The 14,401-nt window shown below is 42.7% G+C and overlaps 1 protein-coding gene across 1 annotated transcript in view; it reads right to left on the bottom strand.

Moving 5' to 3' along the window:
• Positions 1 to 12,460, bottom strand: part of NPSR1 (neuropeptide S receptor 1) — a gene marked incomplete at both ends in the record, with an annotated part of 136,560 nt that extends 124,100 nt beyond the window's left edge. Inside the window, 3 exon segments of the mRNA XM_082846834.1 lie at positions 8,831 to 8,990; positions 11,644 to 11,734; positions 12,418 to 12,460. Of these exon segments, the coding sequence (XP_082702960.1) occupies positions 8,831 to 8,990; positions 11,644 to 11,734; positions 12,418 to 12,460 (294 nt within the window).
• Positions 12,461 to 14,401: the final 1,941 nt, after the last annotated feature.

The following is a 14,401-nucleotide window of genomic DNA, read 5'->3' as shown; positions in this document are numbered from 1 at the left end:
TTCTTTGGAGAAATGTCTGTTTAGGTCTTTTGCCCATTTTTGGATTGGGTTGTTTGTTTTTTTGATATTGAGCTGCATGAGCTGCTTGTAAATTTTGGAGATTAATCCTTTGTCAGTGCTTCATTTGCAAATATTTTCTGCCATTCTGAGGGTTGTCTTTTCATCTTGTTTATGTTTTGCTTTGCTGTGCAAAAGCTTTTAAGTTTCATTAGGTCCCATTTGTTTATTTTTGTTTTTATTTCTATTTCTCTAGGAAGTGGGTCAAAAAGGATCTTGCTGTGATTTATGTCATAGAGGTTCTGCCTATATTTTCCTCTAAGAGTTTAATAGTGTCTGGCATTACATTTACGTTTTTAATCCATTTTGAGTTTACTTTTGTGTATGGTGTTAGGTAGTGTTCTAATTTCATTCTTTTACATGTAGCTGTCCAGTTTTCCCAGCACCACTTATTGAAGAGGCTGTCTTTTCTCCATTGTATATTCTCCTTTATCAAAAATAAGGTGACCATATGTGTGTGGGTTTATCTCTGGGCTTTCTATCCTATTCCATTGATCTGTATTTCTGTTTTTGTGCCAGTACCATACTGTCTTGATTACTGTAGCTTTGTAGTATAGTCTGAAGTCAGGGAGTCTGATTCCTCGAGCAATCTCAAGAGTGCTCTGGCTATTTGGGGTCTTTTGTGTTTCCATACAAATTATGAAATTTTTTGTTCTAGTTCTGTGGAAATCCTTCTTTTTAATTTGCGTATGCCTCGTTCTGTCACCTCCCCCTCACCCCGTCTTTTCTCCCCTTATCTAAGTGACTGCATTCTCTTCCCTTGTATCATAATTATTGGCTGTCTCTTTCCCCCATTACACAGAATTGTCTGAGAATGACATACCTGTTTTGTTCATCTTTGAAACCCCAGTGCCTGAAGTAATAGTCAAGCCCATCTGTGATTCTCAACTGGGTAAGGTAAAGGGGTACATGTCATATGGGGAAGAAAAGAATACAGTTTCAAAGATTGTATTCTGCATGTTTATACTTTGACTTATTTTTACATATGATATTTAATTTATTTTGAAATTTAAATTGAGAGAGAAATATTTATGTTTATCTATAGTTGTTAAGAATTTAAAAGGCTGAAATCACCTTAGTAATATTTGTTGAATGAAAGCATTAGTTTCCCAGCCCCTTAGGACAGTGATAAATCCTCTTTGGCTCCCTAGTCCCTAGTATAGGGTCCTACCCAGCGAAAGCAGTTGTAGTCTCACTGTTCACAGCAGAGACACATTTTCTGCTTGAAGTGTCCAGAGGCAGCAGACAGGAACGATGTGTGACTACCTGATTGAGATTCTAGTAGACAAGGCTGACACATTCACCCCACTGGAGCAGATCCTGTTGTCCACAGGTGGTGCCCTCTGCCCTCTGCACTTTGCAGAAGATCTCTGTGGCTGAGTTTCTATAATCAGGCATCAGAACACATAAGTGGAGAGCAGGGATGTGAATGTGAACACCCTTTTCCAAAACCTGCCCGATGTCTTAGGGCTCAGAAGTGGATGGCTTCCAGGTCTCAGATGTGGAACCAGAGCTGGTGGCAAGGGAAGGGGAACAGACAGATCTTGGATGTTGTTTGCTTCAGGTCTAATGACCTGTCTATGCATCCTCCCCGCCAATAGGGCATGCTGTGCTGTCAGGAATTCCCTAAAATCATGGTACCTTTAAGTTCAAACCCAGTGGCTTGTAGAATAAGGATTAAGACTCCATCCACTCTAATGTGTTCACACGAATTTACTGAGACCTTAGGAATAAACTTGTTATACAGATTGTTTCTTGATGTGCCCTTTCATTCAACAAAATATTTTTTGACCATTTGTCTACCATGTGTCAGGCACTACACTAGGGGTAGTGGGATCTAGAGCTGCCTTAAAATGACTGACATCTTGTGTGTGTGTGTGTGTGTGTGTGTGTGTGTGTGTGTGTGTGTGTTGGTCTATGTTTATGTGCACACGTATGTCTGTATGTGTGTGTAGGCAAACATGCATGTCAAGAGATGAATCTTGTTGCACAGAGATTTGAAGTGCTTTGGAAGCATAAGAATAGTGATGATGCTGATCTACTAAACAATCTGAATTCTTCACAGATAAGGGGGCAATTGAGCTTAGATGTGATATCAGAAGAAAAAGCTATGAGAAAGGCATTCCTGCCAAAGGTAATATTTCCCTGGAATATGGTGTTCAGTGCAGCATGGTACAGGAGGAGAGGAGAGGAGATGGGAGGGGGGGTCCAGTCAGACTGTGCAGAGCCAGAAGGCCAGGCTGAAGAGTTTGGGTTTTATTGTGCAGAAGGTGAAGGTCAAACCAAGCTTTACAGCAGTGTACTATGTTCCCCTCACTGGGGGCATTCAGTTAAGCTACATCTCCTATGCCCATCAGCTAATTAATTCTTGCCAATGGAATCGGAGTCAGTCATGTGTCATTTCAGGCCAGAGCAGATAAGAGAAGCTTAGCCATCTCCCTTGGAAACTGCTTGTGCTAGAAGGCAGAGCTACAAGTTGATCTGCCTGCAACTGGGACGTGAGAGAAAAATAAACTTTTGACGTGTTAAACCACTGAGATTCAGGGTTAACTCGTCACAACAGCCCTCTGAAGGACACTTAATTCTCAGAATCATTTGTCAGGTAAGTAAACCAAGGCACAGGTAGAAGCAAACTTCCCCATGGTCACAGCTCGATGATAGTGGCGCTGGGACCTGACCCCAGCAGTCTGACTTTCCAGCCTGTGCCTCACTACAGTGATGGGGAAGAGTCGAGAGCCTGAGTTTACCTGGGGATGACTAGGCTACTTCTTCTGCCATCAGCTAGACTGAGAGGTCCAGAGAGAAGCTAAGTTCAGTTACAGAAAATAAAGTTACATTTCTTGTCCACTTGAGAACATAGCTCGAAACATTCTTACCCACTCTATCAACAGGAAATGATTTCAAGGATGACGGGGTGACATTTTTTTTGGAAGCATTAATGGATATGCTCCTTTCTACTTCCTTGAGAAAACCTCCCAGAGTCCAGGCAGCCAGAGAGCTCTACCCGATCTGCCCTCAGGGCAGTCTTTACTCCAGCAGTGCAGACAAAGAGACACAAGTCAGCCCGGGGCTTTCAAAAATACCTCATGGAGGATATCATAAGTAGCTTGAAGAGAAGTGTCTTTTTCCTTTGCAAGAGGATGTGTCATTTGAGCATTCAGAGCAGAGAGTCTGGAATAATAAATTTGTCAGAAAACAGTCAAGTCAGTTTCCCCACCAGAGAGAAAGCAGGCAGCAGGAGACAGGAGTGTCAGACGGTACAATAGTGGTACAGAATGTGAGAAGATATTGTATTGGCCCCTTATAAGGCTACCACAAAGAGAGGAAGAGACCAAGGCTGCGAGCACAGGATTAAAGGGTGCTGAGCTACACTTACTGTATAGGAACCAGGGGATGGCAGCCCCTGGGGATTTACCCAGATTTTTATGGCGTGGGAGTTGAATAGATACGATGGCCACGTGGGGAGAGAGAAGACCAGCCCAAATTTGGGAGGGAAGCAGTCAAACTTTTTATTCCCAGGAAGGATCCAGAAATTCAGCCAAAGTTGAGAGAGGGAAAGAGGGAGATGTGGGCACCCGTGTACCTGAAGGAAACGAGACAAAGGTATGCTGCAGCAGAAAGCAGTGCAGTCTGACCCGGGCCAGATGGGGATCCAGACAAGGGTGTGGAACTAGCATGACCACTTATGAAGCCCAGACAGTCCTCTTCATCTTAGCTGACGCCAACTTGCCCAGATTCCTCCCAAGGTCAGCCTCCCTCCCTCACTCTGACCACACACATGTGAACACACACGCTGTAGAAGCATCATTCCTAGAGCTTAGATGCCTTTCCTGAGTCAGAAAGTGGGAAAACCCTTCACAGGCTGGAAAACTCTGCAATTCTGAGTTTACTCTGAATTAACTAAGATTGTTTCCTGGCATCAGATATATTAGTGACCCAAAGAGAAAGTTAGTTAAGGAAGTTACCCTTTCTCACACACTAGAGTACATAGCTTGGGAACTGCACAATAGCCTTGTGGAGCCAACAGATGACACACGTGCTTTTCTCAAGGACATGCAGTGAAGGTGAACATGGTAGAGCTGGCCCAGGGCAAGGGATTGGAAAGTGGTGTGCAGAAAAAGGCAGTTATAGCAGCTCTTTAATAATTATCTAACTGGGCAAAATTAGTAGCAATTTCCCTATGAACAGCCACATTATTCAACTCTCGAAACTCAAAATGAACATACTGAGTTAAACTGATTAGAAGAGGACAAAAAAATGTAAATGCAAGACCCTTGTTATAACTTGCAGGAGATACATTGGGAGGTCTAGGACTGAGGGCTCCTGGATTCCAGGAAGGGCATCCCTGACATTGTCCTGGGGTCCAAGCAGGAAGTGAGACAGGCAAGTCCTGCAGGGCTGTGATGGGACAAGAGGAGGGTTCAGGGAAGCAGGCAAGTGGGCAGAGAGGAGCTGAAGTGACAGTCACTGAAAGTGAAAATGCTGGTACACAGTAGGTAGAGAGAGTTCTTAGAAATGACTTGTCAGCCTAAATATAATAAAAACAAGCACAGTATACTTAAGCTTCTTAAATTAAGGTTTTCCTAAAGCTTAGTGTGAAATAATTGGGGCATGGGTTGAACTGGAATTTGCTTTTGTTATATTAATGGAGGAAGGGTGTGTTAACAAAATTAACAGTAAGACTGCAAGCATAGGGTGCAAAACAAAGGCAACAAACTGTCCAATCACCCTCAAGCACTTAGAAGCAACCATTTACATATAAACAATAGTTAGACTAATCGCATATCATTTGTAATGACCCACTGAAGGAGATTAAATAAAAGATCTTCTTCAGGTGATATATTCACAGTCTTGGTTCATATTTATCCCCTCACCTGAGAGTAATAAAACTGAGTTCATTTGCATTATTTTATAATTTCGGCAATTTACTAATTCAGGCAGGTTTCCCTCCCCGTTACTTTGAATTAATTTTCTCATTGTTAAGAATCAGGGATTCAGGAAACATTGCTAACGAATTCACAGTCAAAATTAAAGGCTATTGGGACTTCCCTGGTGGTCCAGTGGTTGAGACTCCGCGCTCCCAATGCAGGGGGCCAGGGTTCGATCCCTGGTCAGGGAACTAGATCCCGCATGCCACAACTAAAAGAGCCCGCGTGCCACAACTAAGACCCAGCGCAGCCTAAATAAATAAATAAATAAATAAATATTTTTTAAAAACAAAACAAAAAAAATTAAAGGCTATTAAGAAGAGAGTTTCATCTTTGTCTTCCACTTGGACAGGCTTATATTCAGGTCCTCCATTCACTTTCTGATGAGCCAGGTCCCATCCTCCTTGAAAGCATCTGGTAGATTCTTGAAGCCCATATAATTGCTTAATGCTGGGGGCTAGGAATGGAGGAGGTGAACTGGATGAAACCTTGAACATATGAGAAACTGGAAACTGTGAAGGAAACTGGGGCCTGAGCTGAGAACCTTGAACTCAGGACCACAGAGCGTTAGTCATGCGAAGCCCAGGATAGAGGAAGGGGGAGGTGAACTCCCCTCTGCCTTCCCCGCTGATATCCAAGGACCCACTTAGGTTGACAGAGTAGGTTAGAGCAGTGGGGAGCAGGTGTAAGAATTTGGAGATGGAGATGGGGAAGAAAGAAAAGGCTCTGAGCTTGTGAAGAAGGGGCTAGTAAGATCTAGACAGGGGTGTCTTGCCTCCTGCCAAGAGAGCTTTGGGTTCAGAGAAGTACAGGGCTACGTTGGTGACTAGGTTAGAAGTCCAGGCATGAAGACTTAGTAAGGCAGCTGAGGCTAGGTAAGGCGGCAACGGGGTGGGTATGGGTTCTCCAGGGCTTAAGCAGGTACGAGGTATGATGGCACAGCTACTTCCATACCCACCCGCTGGCAACTATAACTTACCTTCATCACATTGGTTTAGAAATGGAATAAGGATGAGCTGAATGTACCTGCAGAGAAGGACCTCGGTGAGTACAGCTGATAGAGACCCAGCAGGGCAGGGGCTGATGTGTGGAGCAGCAGTTAACAAGACCCCCACCTCTGTCGCTAAGAAAGCAAACTTCCTGTTGTCCAGTCTGACAACATGTAGACAGTGGACAGAAACAGAACACCACATTTCATTTATGCAGTAAGTGTTTATTGAGTAAGCCTAGCATGGTGCTGATTTCTGGAGAAAACAGGAAACAAACATCAGGCATTCCTTTCACTCAAGGAGCTTAATAACTGTTACCCATTTACCTGATGCTTATTCCAAGAGCAGTTAAGGAGTGTTGGATTAAGTGGCAAGGAGAGAGGTACACTCCAGGACACTACTGGAACTCAGAGGAGGGGTGGGTCAGGGGGGCTTCAGGGAGGAAGCAACCCAAGAGGAGCCTTAAAGAGTGGGAAGAATTTAGATAAACACAGGTGAAGATGGAAGGCAATTCCAGATGGGAAGATACAACATGGGCTGAGAATTAAATGAGATACTTCGCAAAAATCGTTTAGAAAAATTCCTGCCACCAGGAAAGCCCACAGCCAATGAAAGGTATGACTATTGCTCTTGCTATTAGTTCTGGTAAGGCTGTTACCATTTCAATTTTGATGACATTTTTACTGCTTTTGGACAAGGCAGTGGAGATGAAAAGGACAAGTTTGGGAGACAGTAAAGAAGCACATTTCTGACTTTCTTCTTGAGAAGGTTGTGGGATAAAAGGGTGACAGTTTTCATCAGAACAAGAGGAACAAGAGTGCATCAGAGCTGTTTCTGTATCAACAGTGCATCAAAACTGCTTGTGCTCAAAGGGGACCATGGAAAAAGTTACACTAAGACACTTAAGCTAGTTCCCACCAACACCACTACTGACTTCTATGTAACTAAAAATCACTGTTTTAATGAATGATTATACCTCTCAAAAAATGAAACAACATTCTAAGCTCCTGGCCAGACATATTTACTCTCTTTCTGGTCCTCCCCTTGTCTAATGGTCCAATTTCTTGAGAGAAAACTTATTAATAGAAATGAGATGAAAACGATGTGATGTTCCTTAGTGCCTGGAGATGATGTTGCTAGCACAGAGTACAAACACCAGAAGAGACTGAGCAGGGATTTGTTTGTCCACATACTCAGAACATCCCCTTAGGAGCTGTATTCAAAAAACGGCGAATGAGATTTCAGCTGAGAATGATTATTGCCTGAATCTCAGAACAACTGCCTTACTGCTGATTATTATCCCTCTTGCAGTGGCCCGTCTCTCTTCATTCTGTTTGCTGTCATGTTCTATCAATATCAAAGAGGCTGCAGAGGCAGCATCGCTGAGAGGAGTGGTGTGTTTCCTGGGTGCAAGAAGCCTGCTTCTCTAAGAATCTCTGGACCTGCAGGCTGATTTCATAGAGGGGATTATTCAGTCAACAGTAAATGGCCCCATACTCCAATTTCAGCTATTTTCTGTCGTGGAGCCGGGCAGCTGGGCTGTGTGTGAGCATTCATGCGTTAGGAGGTGGTGCCTAGGGATAGGTCCCGTGCAGTCAGCTGAAGTGACTTGTTCGGCTCTGCTTTGCTATATTGTCTCTTGGTCTCTCCAGCACCAGTGAGGCCGGCTCCTGGGACAGCTCCCTGCTGAAAGTTTTATTCTGAGTGTTGGCAAAGAAGCAAAGCTCCAACGTGGCTATTACAGCAATTCTACTTTGTCAGTAAAAAATAATAATTTCAAGAACACCCAGAGGATTAAAAAAAAAAAAAAACTGCTAGAATTTTTCCTGAAGTATTTTCCTTTTTGGTATAAAAGACCAGTTTGAGCCCCGGGAACTAGTGTAACAACTGAAAGCACCATCAGGCAGCCTGTGAAGTAACCTGATGTCCCAGCATTCCCATGCAAGAAGCAGGACACTGTTTTCCAGATGCCCGGTTTGTTCCTGACCACAGTCTTGTTCAGAAGAGGAAACAGTATTAGCTTAATGAGGACATTTTCCTCAATGTGGCCCTTGGATACTTTGAAGGTGAAACTCACTGAACTCCGGTTTCCTCATCTGTTTTAGGAGGGCAACTTGTTGCAAACAGTGACATCACCAGCTACAGTCAAAGACCCTATTTCTCACTGATGTTCAATGCAAAGAGTCAACAAAGAAAGTGTGATCCTTCCTTCCTTCCTCAGCTCTGTCTCTCACTACATCAGGTACTGTCCTGGGCAATGTGGGCTTTCCACTCCTCTGATGTTCCTAGCAAAAAACTCACAAAAATAACCCTTACAAAAAACAGACATTTCAAGCACTACTACAGGATCAATTAAAAGTGCTTTCAGGGACTTCCCAGGTGGTCCAGTGGGTAAGACTCCATGCTCCCAATGCAGGGGGCCAGGGTTCATTCCCTGGTCAGTGAACTAGATCCCACATGCATGCCACAAAAAGGTCCCGCATGCCACAACTGAGGCCCAGCGCAGCCTAAATAATAAATAATTTTTTTTTAAAAGTGCTTTCACCTAAGGAAAAGGGGAAAATTAAAAAGTCATCCACTCATGAATGTCACTCATGATTCACACATTTGCAGCAGCAGCAGAAAAACAAACAACAGACCCCACCAGTATTCTTAAGAAATTACAATATAGGTCCTTGCACAGTATGAAAAATTCATTGCTTTAGATCATCAGTTTTTTTATTTTAAACTCTTTTCAGTAAAGAAAATAAACTACACTAATTCACAATATTGGCTACACTCTTTTAACTCAGTCTAACATTCTACTTTGTCTTATGACTTAAAATCAGTGTTCAGAGTGGAAGGCAGGAAACTCACCTTAAAGGAGTAGTAGAAGGAGCCCCGTTCCTCTCCTTCCACCACTGCAGTGAAAGTCACTGTTTCCGTGCAGAGGATGGGAGAATCCAGTGTCTGCCCAGTCCCGTTGGACTTGGGGCTGCCCTCCGTGAGGTGGGGCTGAGCCCAGCTGTCCCTGCGCCTGCAGCCGGGGACAGAGTCCTGCCCTCTCGTGAGAGCGGGGCAGCAGCTGCAGCTCTACACCTCCCCTGCCTCCCTAAGCTTCTGCTGGAGCTCAGCTGAGCAGAGACACGGAGCCCTGTGGAGCCCACGTCACTAGAGAGCCCTGCCTGCTTCCTGAAACCACGTGCTGCTCAACACCCCACATTCCCGCCCAGCACAGGGGGCCTGGTCCCCAGAACAGGCAGGAGCCCCTCACAGCGATCCACGTGGTTCCCCGGACAGGCCTCCCTGCTCAGTTGTACTTTTCCTCACTTCCAGGACAGACCACCACACATCTGTTCCAGCTTCAACAATATAGGAATTTGGACTCAACAGACACTCGATTCATTCAGGTCATGTTTGCATTTCTGAAATCAAATCATAATGATGCATTTGTTTCAGCTGAGGGTGCCTTCTGACTTAAAATCCTCACCCAGCCATTTATTTAGTAGCCTGTACGTTATTTCAGTAAATGTGGGCAAAGAGCACATTTGTATTTCACACCCGTGGTTCTATTCTAGGTTTTCAGAGGGCAGTGCTCAGAAAAGCCTGGGGTCTGTGTTTGTCAGTCAGCCACGACCCCTCGTGATGCGACTGGGATTGGTGCCTGGTAGATACTCTTATCACCTTGATGTTCTTTTATTTGATCTTCAAAACAAGTCTGCGAGGTAAGCAGGGAACATATCTTTATGTTCTCATTTTACACTAGAAGAGACTGCTTCTCACCATGAAATGACTTGCTCAGATCCCACAGCTGGTGATGGAAATGAGATGATAACTCATTTCTTCAGAAATTCCTAGACAGAGGTGCTTTTACTGTAACATACACTGATTTGCATCAAATCTCAAGGGCCTGTTGAGGCATGAAGTTAACATGAGTAAGGGGAGCAGGCCAGGTGCAAAGCTGCTTGTATTACAACCAAGCATGATACCTGGTAACTTATACTGAAAATGTTCTGTGAGCCATATATGCACAGCCACTGGTTAACGACACCTAGTATAAGAGGTAGTGATGGTCATAAAAGAATATAGCCCCCATGATATTTCCTGGGAAAGTTGTAGCATAATCCATCCCGCCTAGGAAGAGTGCAGTGTGATAGAGATGAGAAGATATTAAGTCTGTACTGAAGGGGTAGCAAATAGGAGGGAGCTGTTCAGAAAACAGGATGAGCTGTGAACTCTTAGGGGAAGGGTGAAAACAGGACGACAACCCAATAGCAAAATGAGCAAAGAGTATTCTGACTGGCAAACACGAAAAAAGTGCTTAACCATTAAATAAGAAAAACAACTTAAGACAGAATTTTTATTCATTGGCATAGTGAAAACTAGGGTCTGACTACCCCAAGTGTCGACAAAGATGAGAAGAAATGGGTGTACATTTTTACTTCTGGTGTGAGAGTTAGCTGATATGGTCACCTTGAAGAGCAATTTGTCAGTATCCAGTAAAGCTGAAATTACATGGTCTATAATTTCCATCTCTTTATCTGGGTTCCTTACATGTATTTAATTTAGGGAAATTCACTGCACTACACACATAAAATGCATGCACGTTTTTTGTAGGTCTGTTTTACTTCAATAAAAATTTATAAAATGAAATCTGTGAGAAACTTCTGGGGAAGGACAGAAGTCAGTTAAGTCATAGTGTGGTCAGGATGAAGAGAGAGAAAATGGTAGATGCCATGGACAGGGAATAGGTGGAGAGAGAACCTTGGGTTGTGCTGTTTTCTTTCCACTCATGGTCCAGTTGGATCAGTTTTTGACCTGTGGCTACCCAAGAGAGATGTTTATGTATGTGTACAGGAAACATGCACAAACATGCCTTTGCAGTATTGCTTGGAAACAAACCAGAAGTAACCTAAATATTTATGGTGACAAAATCAATTGAGAAGGTCGGAACCAGAAACTACTCACATACCCATCAACAGTAGACTGGATAAATAAATTTCTATGTAATCATATAATGAAATACTATACATCAACAAGAATGAATAATCTATAGCAAATGTAAAATTTCGCAGGGCTAAAGAATGGTGTAAGGCCTTAAATTGAAAGGCTACAGCAAGTGTGAAACTGGAGCATAAAAGTCTAAACAAATAATAGTAAATTTAAGAATACTGAAGACAAGAAAATTCTAAAAATTTCTAAAGAGGAAAAGCAGAACTCTTACAAAGAAACAAACATCACATAGGTATCTGATTGTTAACAATAATATCAGATGCAAGTACCTAGAATTTTGTATCTAGAAAAGTTATAGTTTATGTGTGAGTATAAATAATGATTTTTTTCTGACATTCGTGGCTCCAAAGTGATCTAGTTTGGAGGGTGATACGATTGGCAGATGATCTTGACATGAATACCAGACTATTTTCAAAAAGAAGGAAAAACAAATGTATAATTTGAGACATTTACTGACACCATTCTGCAGAGCAGCATATTTTATACATGATGATATGACTTTTATACATTTAAAAAACCCTCATCGTTTGCCATTTAAGGCAAGTATTGGGTTGACCAAAAAGTTTGTTTGGATTTTTCCGAAACACATGGAAAAACTGAACGAACTTTTTGGCCAACCCAATACCTTTTATTGGGTCAATAATTGGGAGCCCTCCTCAGTCCTAATATAAATTTACCACACAAAGAGTCCAAATAATGGACTATCACATTCACCATATTCAGTAGCTGACACCTGGAAACCTGATTCTGGAAGTTCATTTGCAGGGGCTACAAAGCAAAAATGTGGGGATAGCAGATTCCAAGTCTGCATCTGTCTTCAGAAGCTTCTGTGGATATTGTAGTCAGAGCTAAAGAATGGAGCAGGGTCTCAGGTGACTGTGAATTTAGTTGGGATTTTCTTTCAAGGACCAGTGATACTCGCGGTGTGACCTAAGGACTGGGATCATCTACATTGTTACCTGGAAGCTTGCTAGAAATGCAGATTCTGAGGCCCCACCCAATACCCACTGAATCAAAATCTCTAGGGGTGGGGCTAAGGAATTTGTATTTAAAAAAACCCTCCAGGTGATTCTGAAGCCCGCTAGAGTTTGAGAAGCACTCTCCCAGAGAAGCATGCCAAAACTCATGGTGTCATGAGAAGGATGAACTGAATGATGTTGGGTGGAGGAGCATGAGTGGAATTGGTGAGGGATTGAAATGCATCCATTGGCGTTTAGGCATAAAATGAATGTGATTACCATTTTTTTTTTTTTTTGCGGTACGCGGGCCTCTCACTGTTGTGGCCTCTCTCGTTGCGCAGCACAGGCTCCGGACGCGCAGACTCTGCGGCCGTGGCTCACGGGCCCAGCCGCTCCATGGCACGTGGGATCTTCCCGGACCGGGGCACGAACTCACGTCCCCTGCATCGGCAGGCGGACTCTCAACCACTGCGCCACCAGGGAAGCCCATACCTTTTGATATATTTCCAGAATCAATTCTGTTGTTCTCTAACATGATGCATATAAAAATGGTATTCACATGCCTAGAACATTCTCTCCTGTGTTTACTGAGATTTTGATGAATTGCCCCAAATCTGTAGGGAAGTAAACTGTGTCACAATATTATGATAGCTAATAACTGTTACAATTCATTTCCTTCAGGGATAGTGACTTTCTATAGCTTTGGGAATAGGCACCTCGTTTGGGGCAATTCCTCATCCTTAGTTGTAACATCATCCCTTGCTCTTTCACTCAACACTTACCAGTCAGGTCTCATGGCAGGAAAGAGCTTCCCTGAACTTCCAAGAGCTTGTTGCTTTGTGACCTCTTGGTAGCCTTTACTTTGCCCATCATATTGCTCATCTCAGTTTAATACTTTATTTAAATATCTCTGCTCTCTGATAGATGATAAGCTCCACAGCTGTTGGGTTGACTGCTTTATCTTTAACATCTAGCATGGTGCTTGGCACACGTATGATAGGCATTAAATAGATATTTGTTGAATGAATGAACCCATCAGAGTGCAAGTGTGTGAGTGTGGTGTTGTTACAAGGATAACTTGAAACTTTTAAATTTAACAAAAAAAGGTAAATCATTGGAAAATGTCAGTACTTTGACTTTATTAATTAGCTATTACCCAAAAACAACAATACCCACAAACCCAGCATGTTGTGATGGTGCAGTAGAGAATCTTTGCCTTGAATATCCAACAGCTGGGGGCTGGCTCATGGCAGAGCCTGACAGGTACACTCACAGTGACTCTACTCTGTTTTGAGAGGACTGGTCTCTGCCCAGTATATCACTAGAGGCAGTGCACCGTTCCCCACCATGCCACCTCCCTAACACAAGCCTTAGTAAATGGTTTGCTGACAGATTGCAATGAAGTGAACCTCAAACCTCTACATTCCCTGTAGAAACTTGGAGCCCCCCTCAAAGCCCTGTATTTTATATGCTGACTGCTCACCACGGTGGGGTTCTCAGTCCTGGTTGCACATTGGAATAACCTGGGGTTATTGGGTCGTCGTGTTTCCATTGTCATTTGTTTCTAGGTATTTTTTGATTTCCTCTTTGATTTCTTCAGTGATCACTTCGTTATTAAGTAGGGTATTGTTTAGCCTCCATGTGTTTGTATTTTTTTACAGATCTTTTCCTGTAATTGATATCTAGTCTCATAGCGTTGTGGTCAGAAAAGATACTTGAAACAATTTCAATTTTCTTAATTTTACCAAGGCTTGACTTGTGACCCAAGATATGATATATCCTGGAGAATGATATTTCATTCTCAAGCACTTGAGAAAAATGTGTATTCTGTTGTTTTTGGATGGAATGTCCTATAAATATCAATTAAGTCCATCTTGTTTAATGTATCATTTAAAGCTTGTGTTTCCTTATTTATTTTCATTTTGGATGATCAGTCCATTGGTGAAAGTGGGGTGTTAAAGTCCCCTACTATGGATGTGTTACTGTCGATTTCCCCTTTTATGGCTGTTAGTATTTGCCTTATGTGTTGAGGTGCTCCTATGTTGGGTGCATAAATATTTACAATTGTTATATCTTCTTCTTGGATCGATCCCTTGATCATTATGTAGTGTCCTTCTTTGTCTCTTCTAATAGTCTTTATTTTAAAGTCTATTTTGTCTGATATGAGAATTGCTACTCCAGCTTTCTTTTGGTTTCCATTTGCATGAAATATCTTTTTTCCATCCCCTTACTTTCAGTCTGTATGTGTCTCTAGGTGTGAAGTGGGTCTCTTGTAGACAGCAAATATATGGGTATTGTTTTTGTATCCATGCAGCCAATCTGTGTCTTTTGGTGGGAGCATTTAGTCCATTTACACTTAAGGTAATTATCGATATGTATGTTCCTATTCCCATTTTCTTAATTGTTTTGGGTTCGTTATTGTAGGTCTTTTCCTTCTCTTGTGTTTCTTGCCTAGAGAAGTTCCTTTAGCAGTTGT

Source organism: Leucopleurus acutus, assembly GCF_964270905.1.
Source record: "Leucopleurus acutus genome assembly, chromosome: 9".
In the NCBI taxonomy this organism is placed as follows: domain Eukaryota; kingdom Metazoa; phylum Chordata; class Mammalia; order Artiodactyla; family Delphinidae; genus Leucopleurus; species Leucopleurus acutus.
Note: the sequence above shows the minus strand (reverse complement) of the source record. Positions and strands in the feature narration are given on the sequence as shown.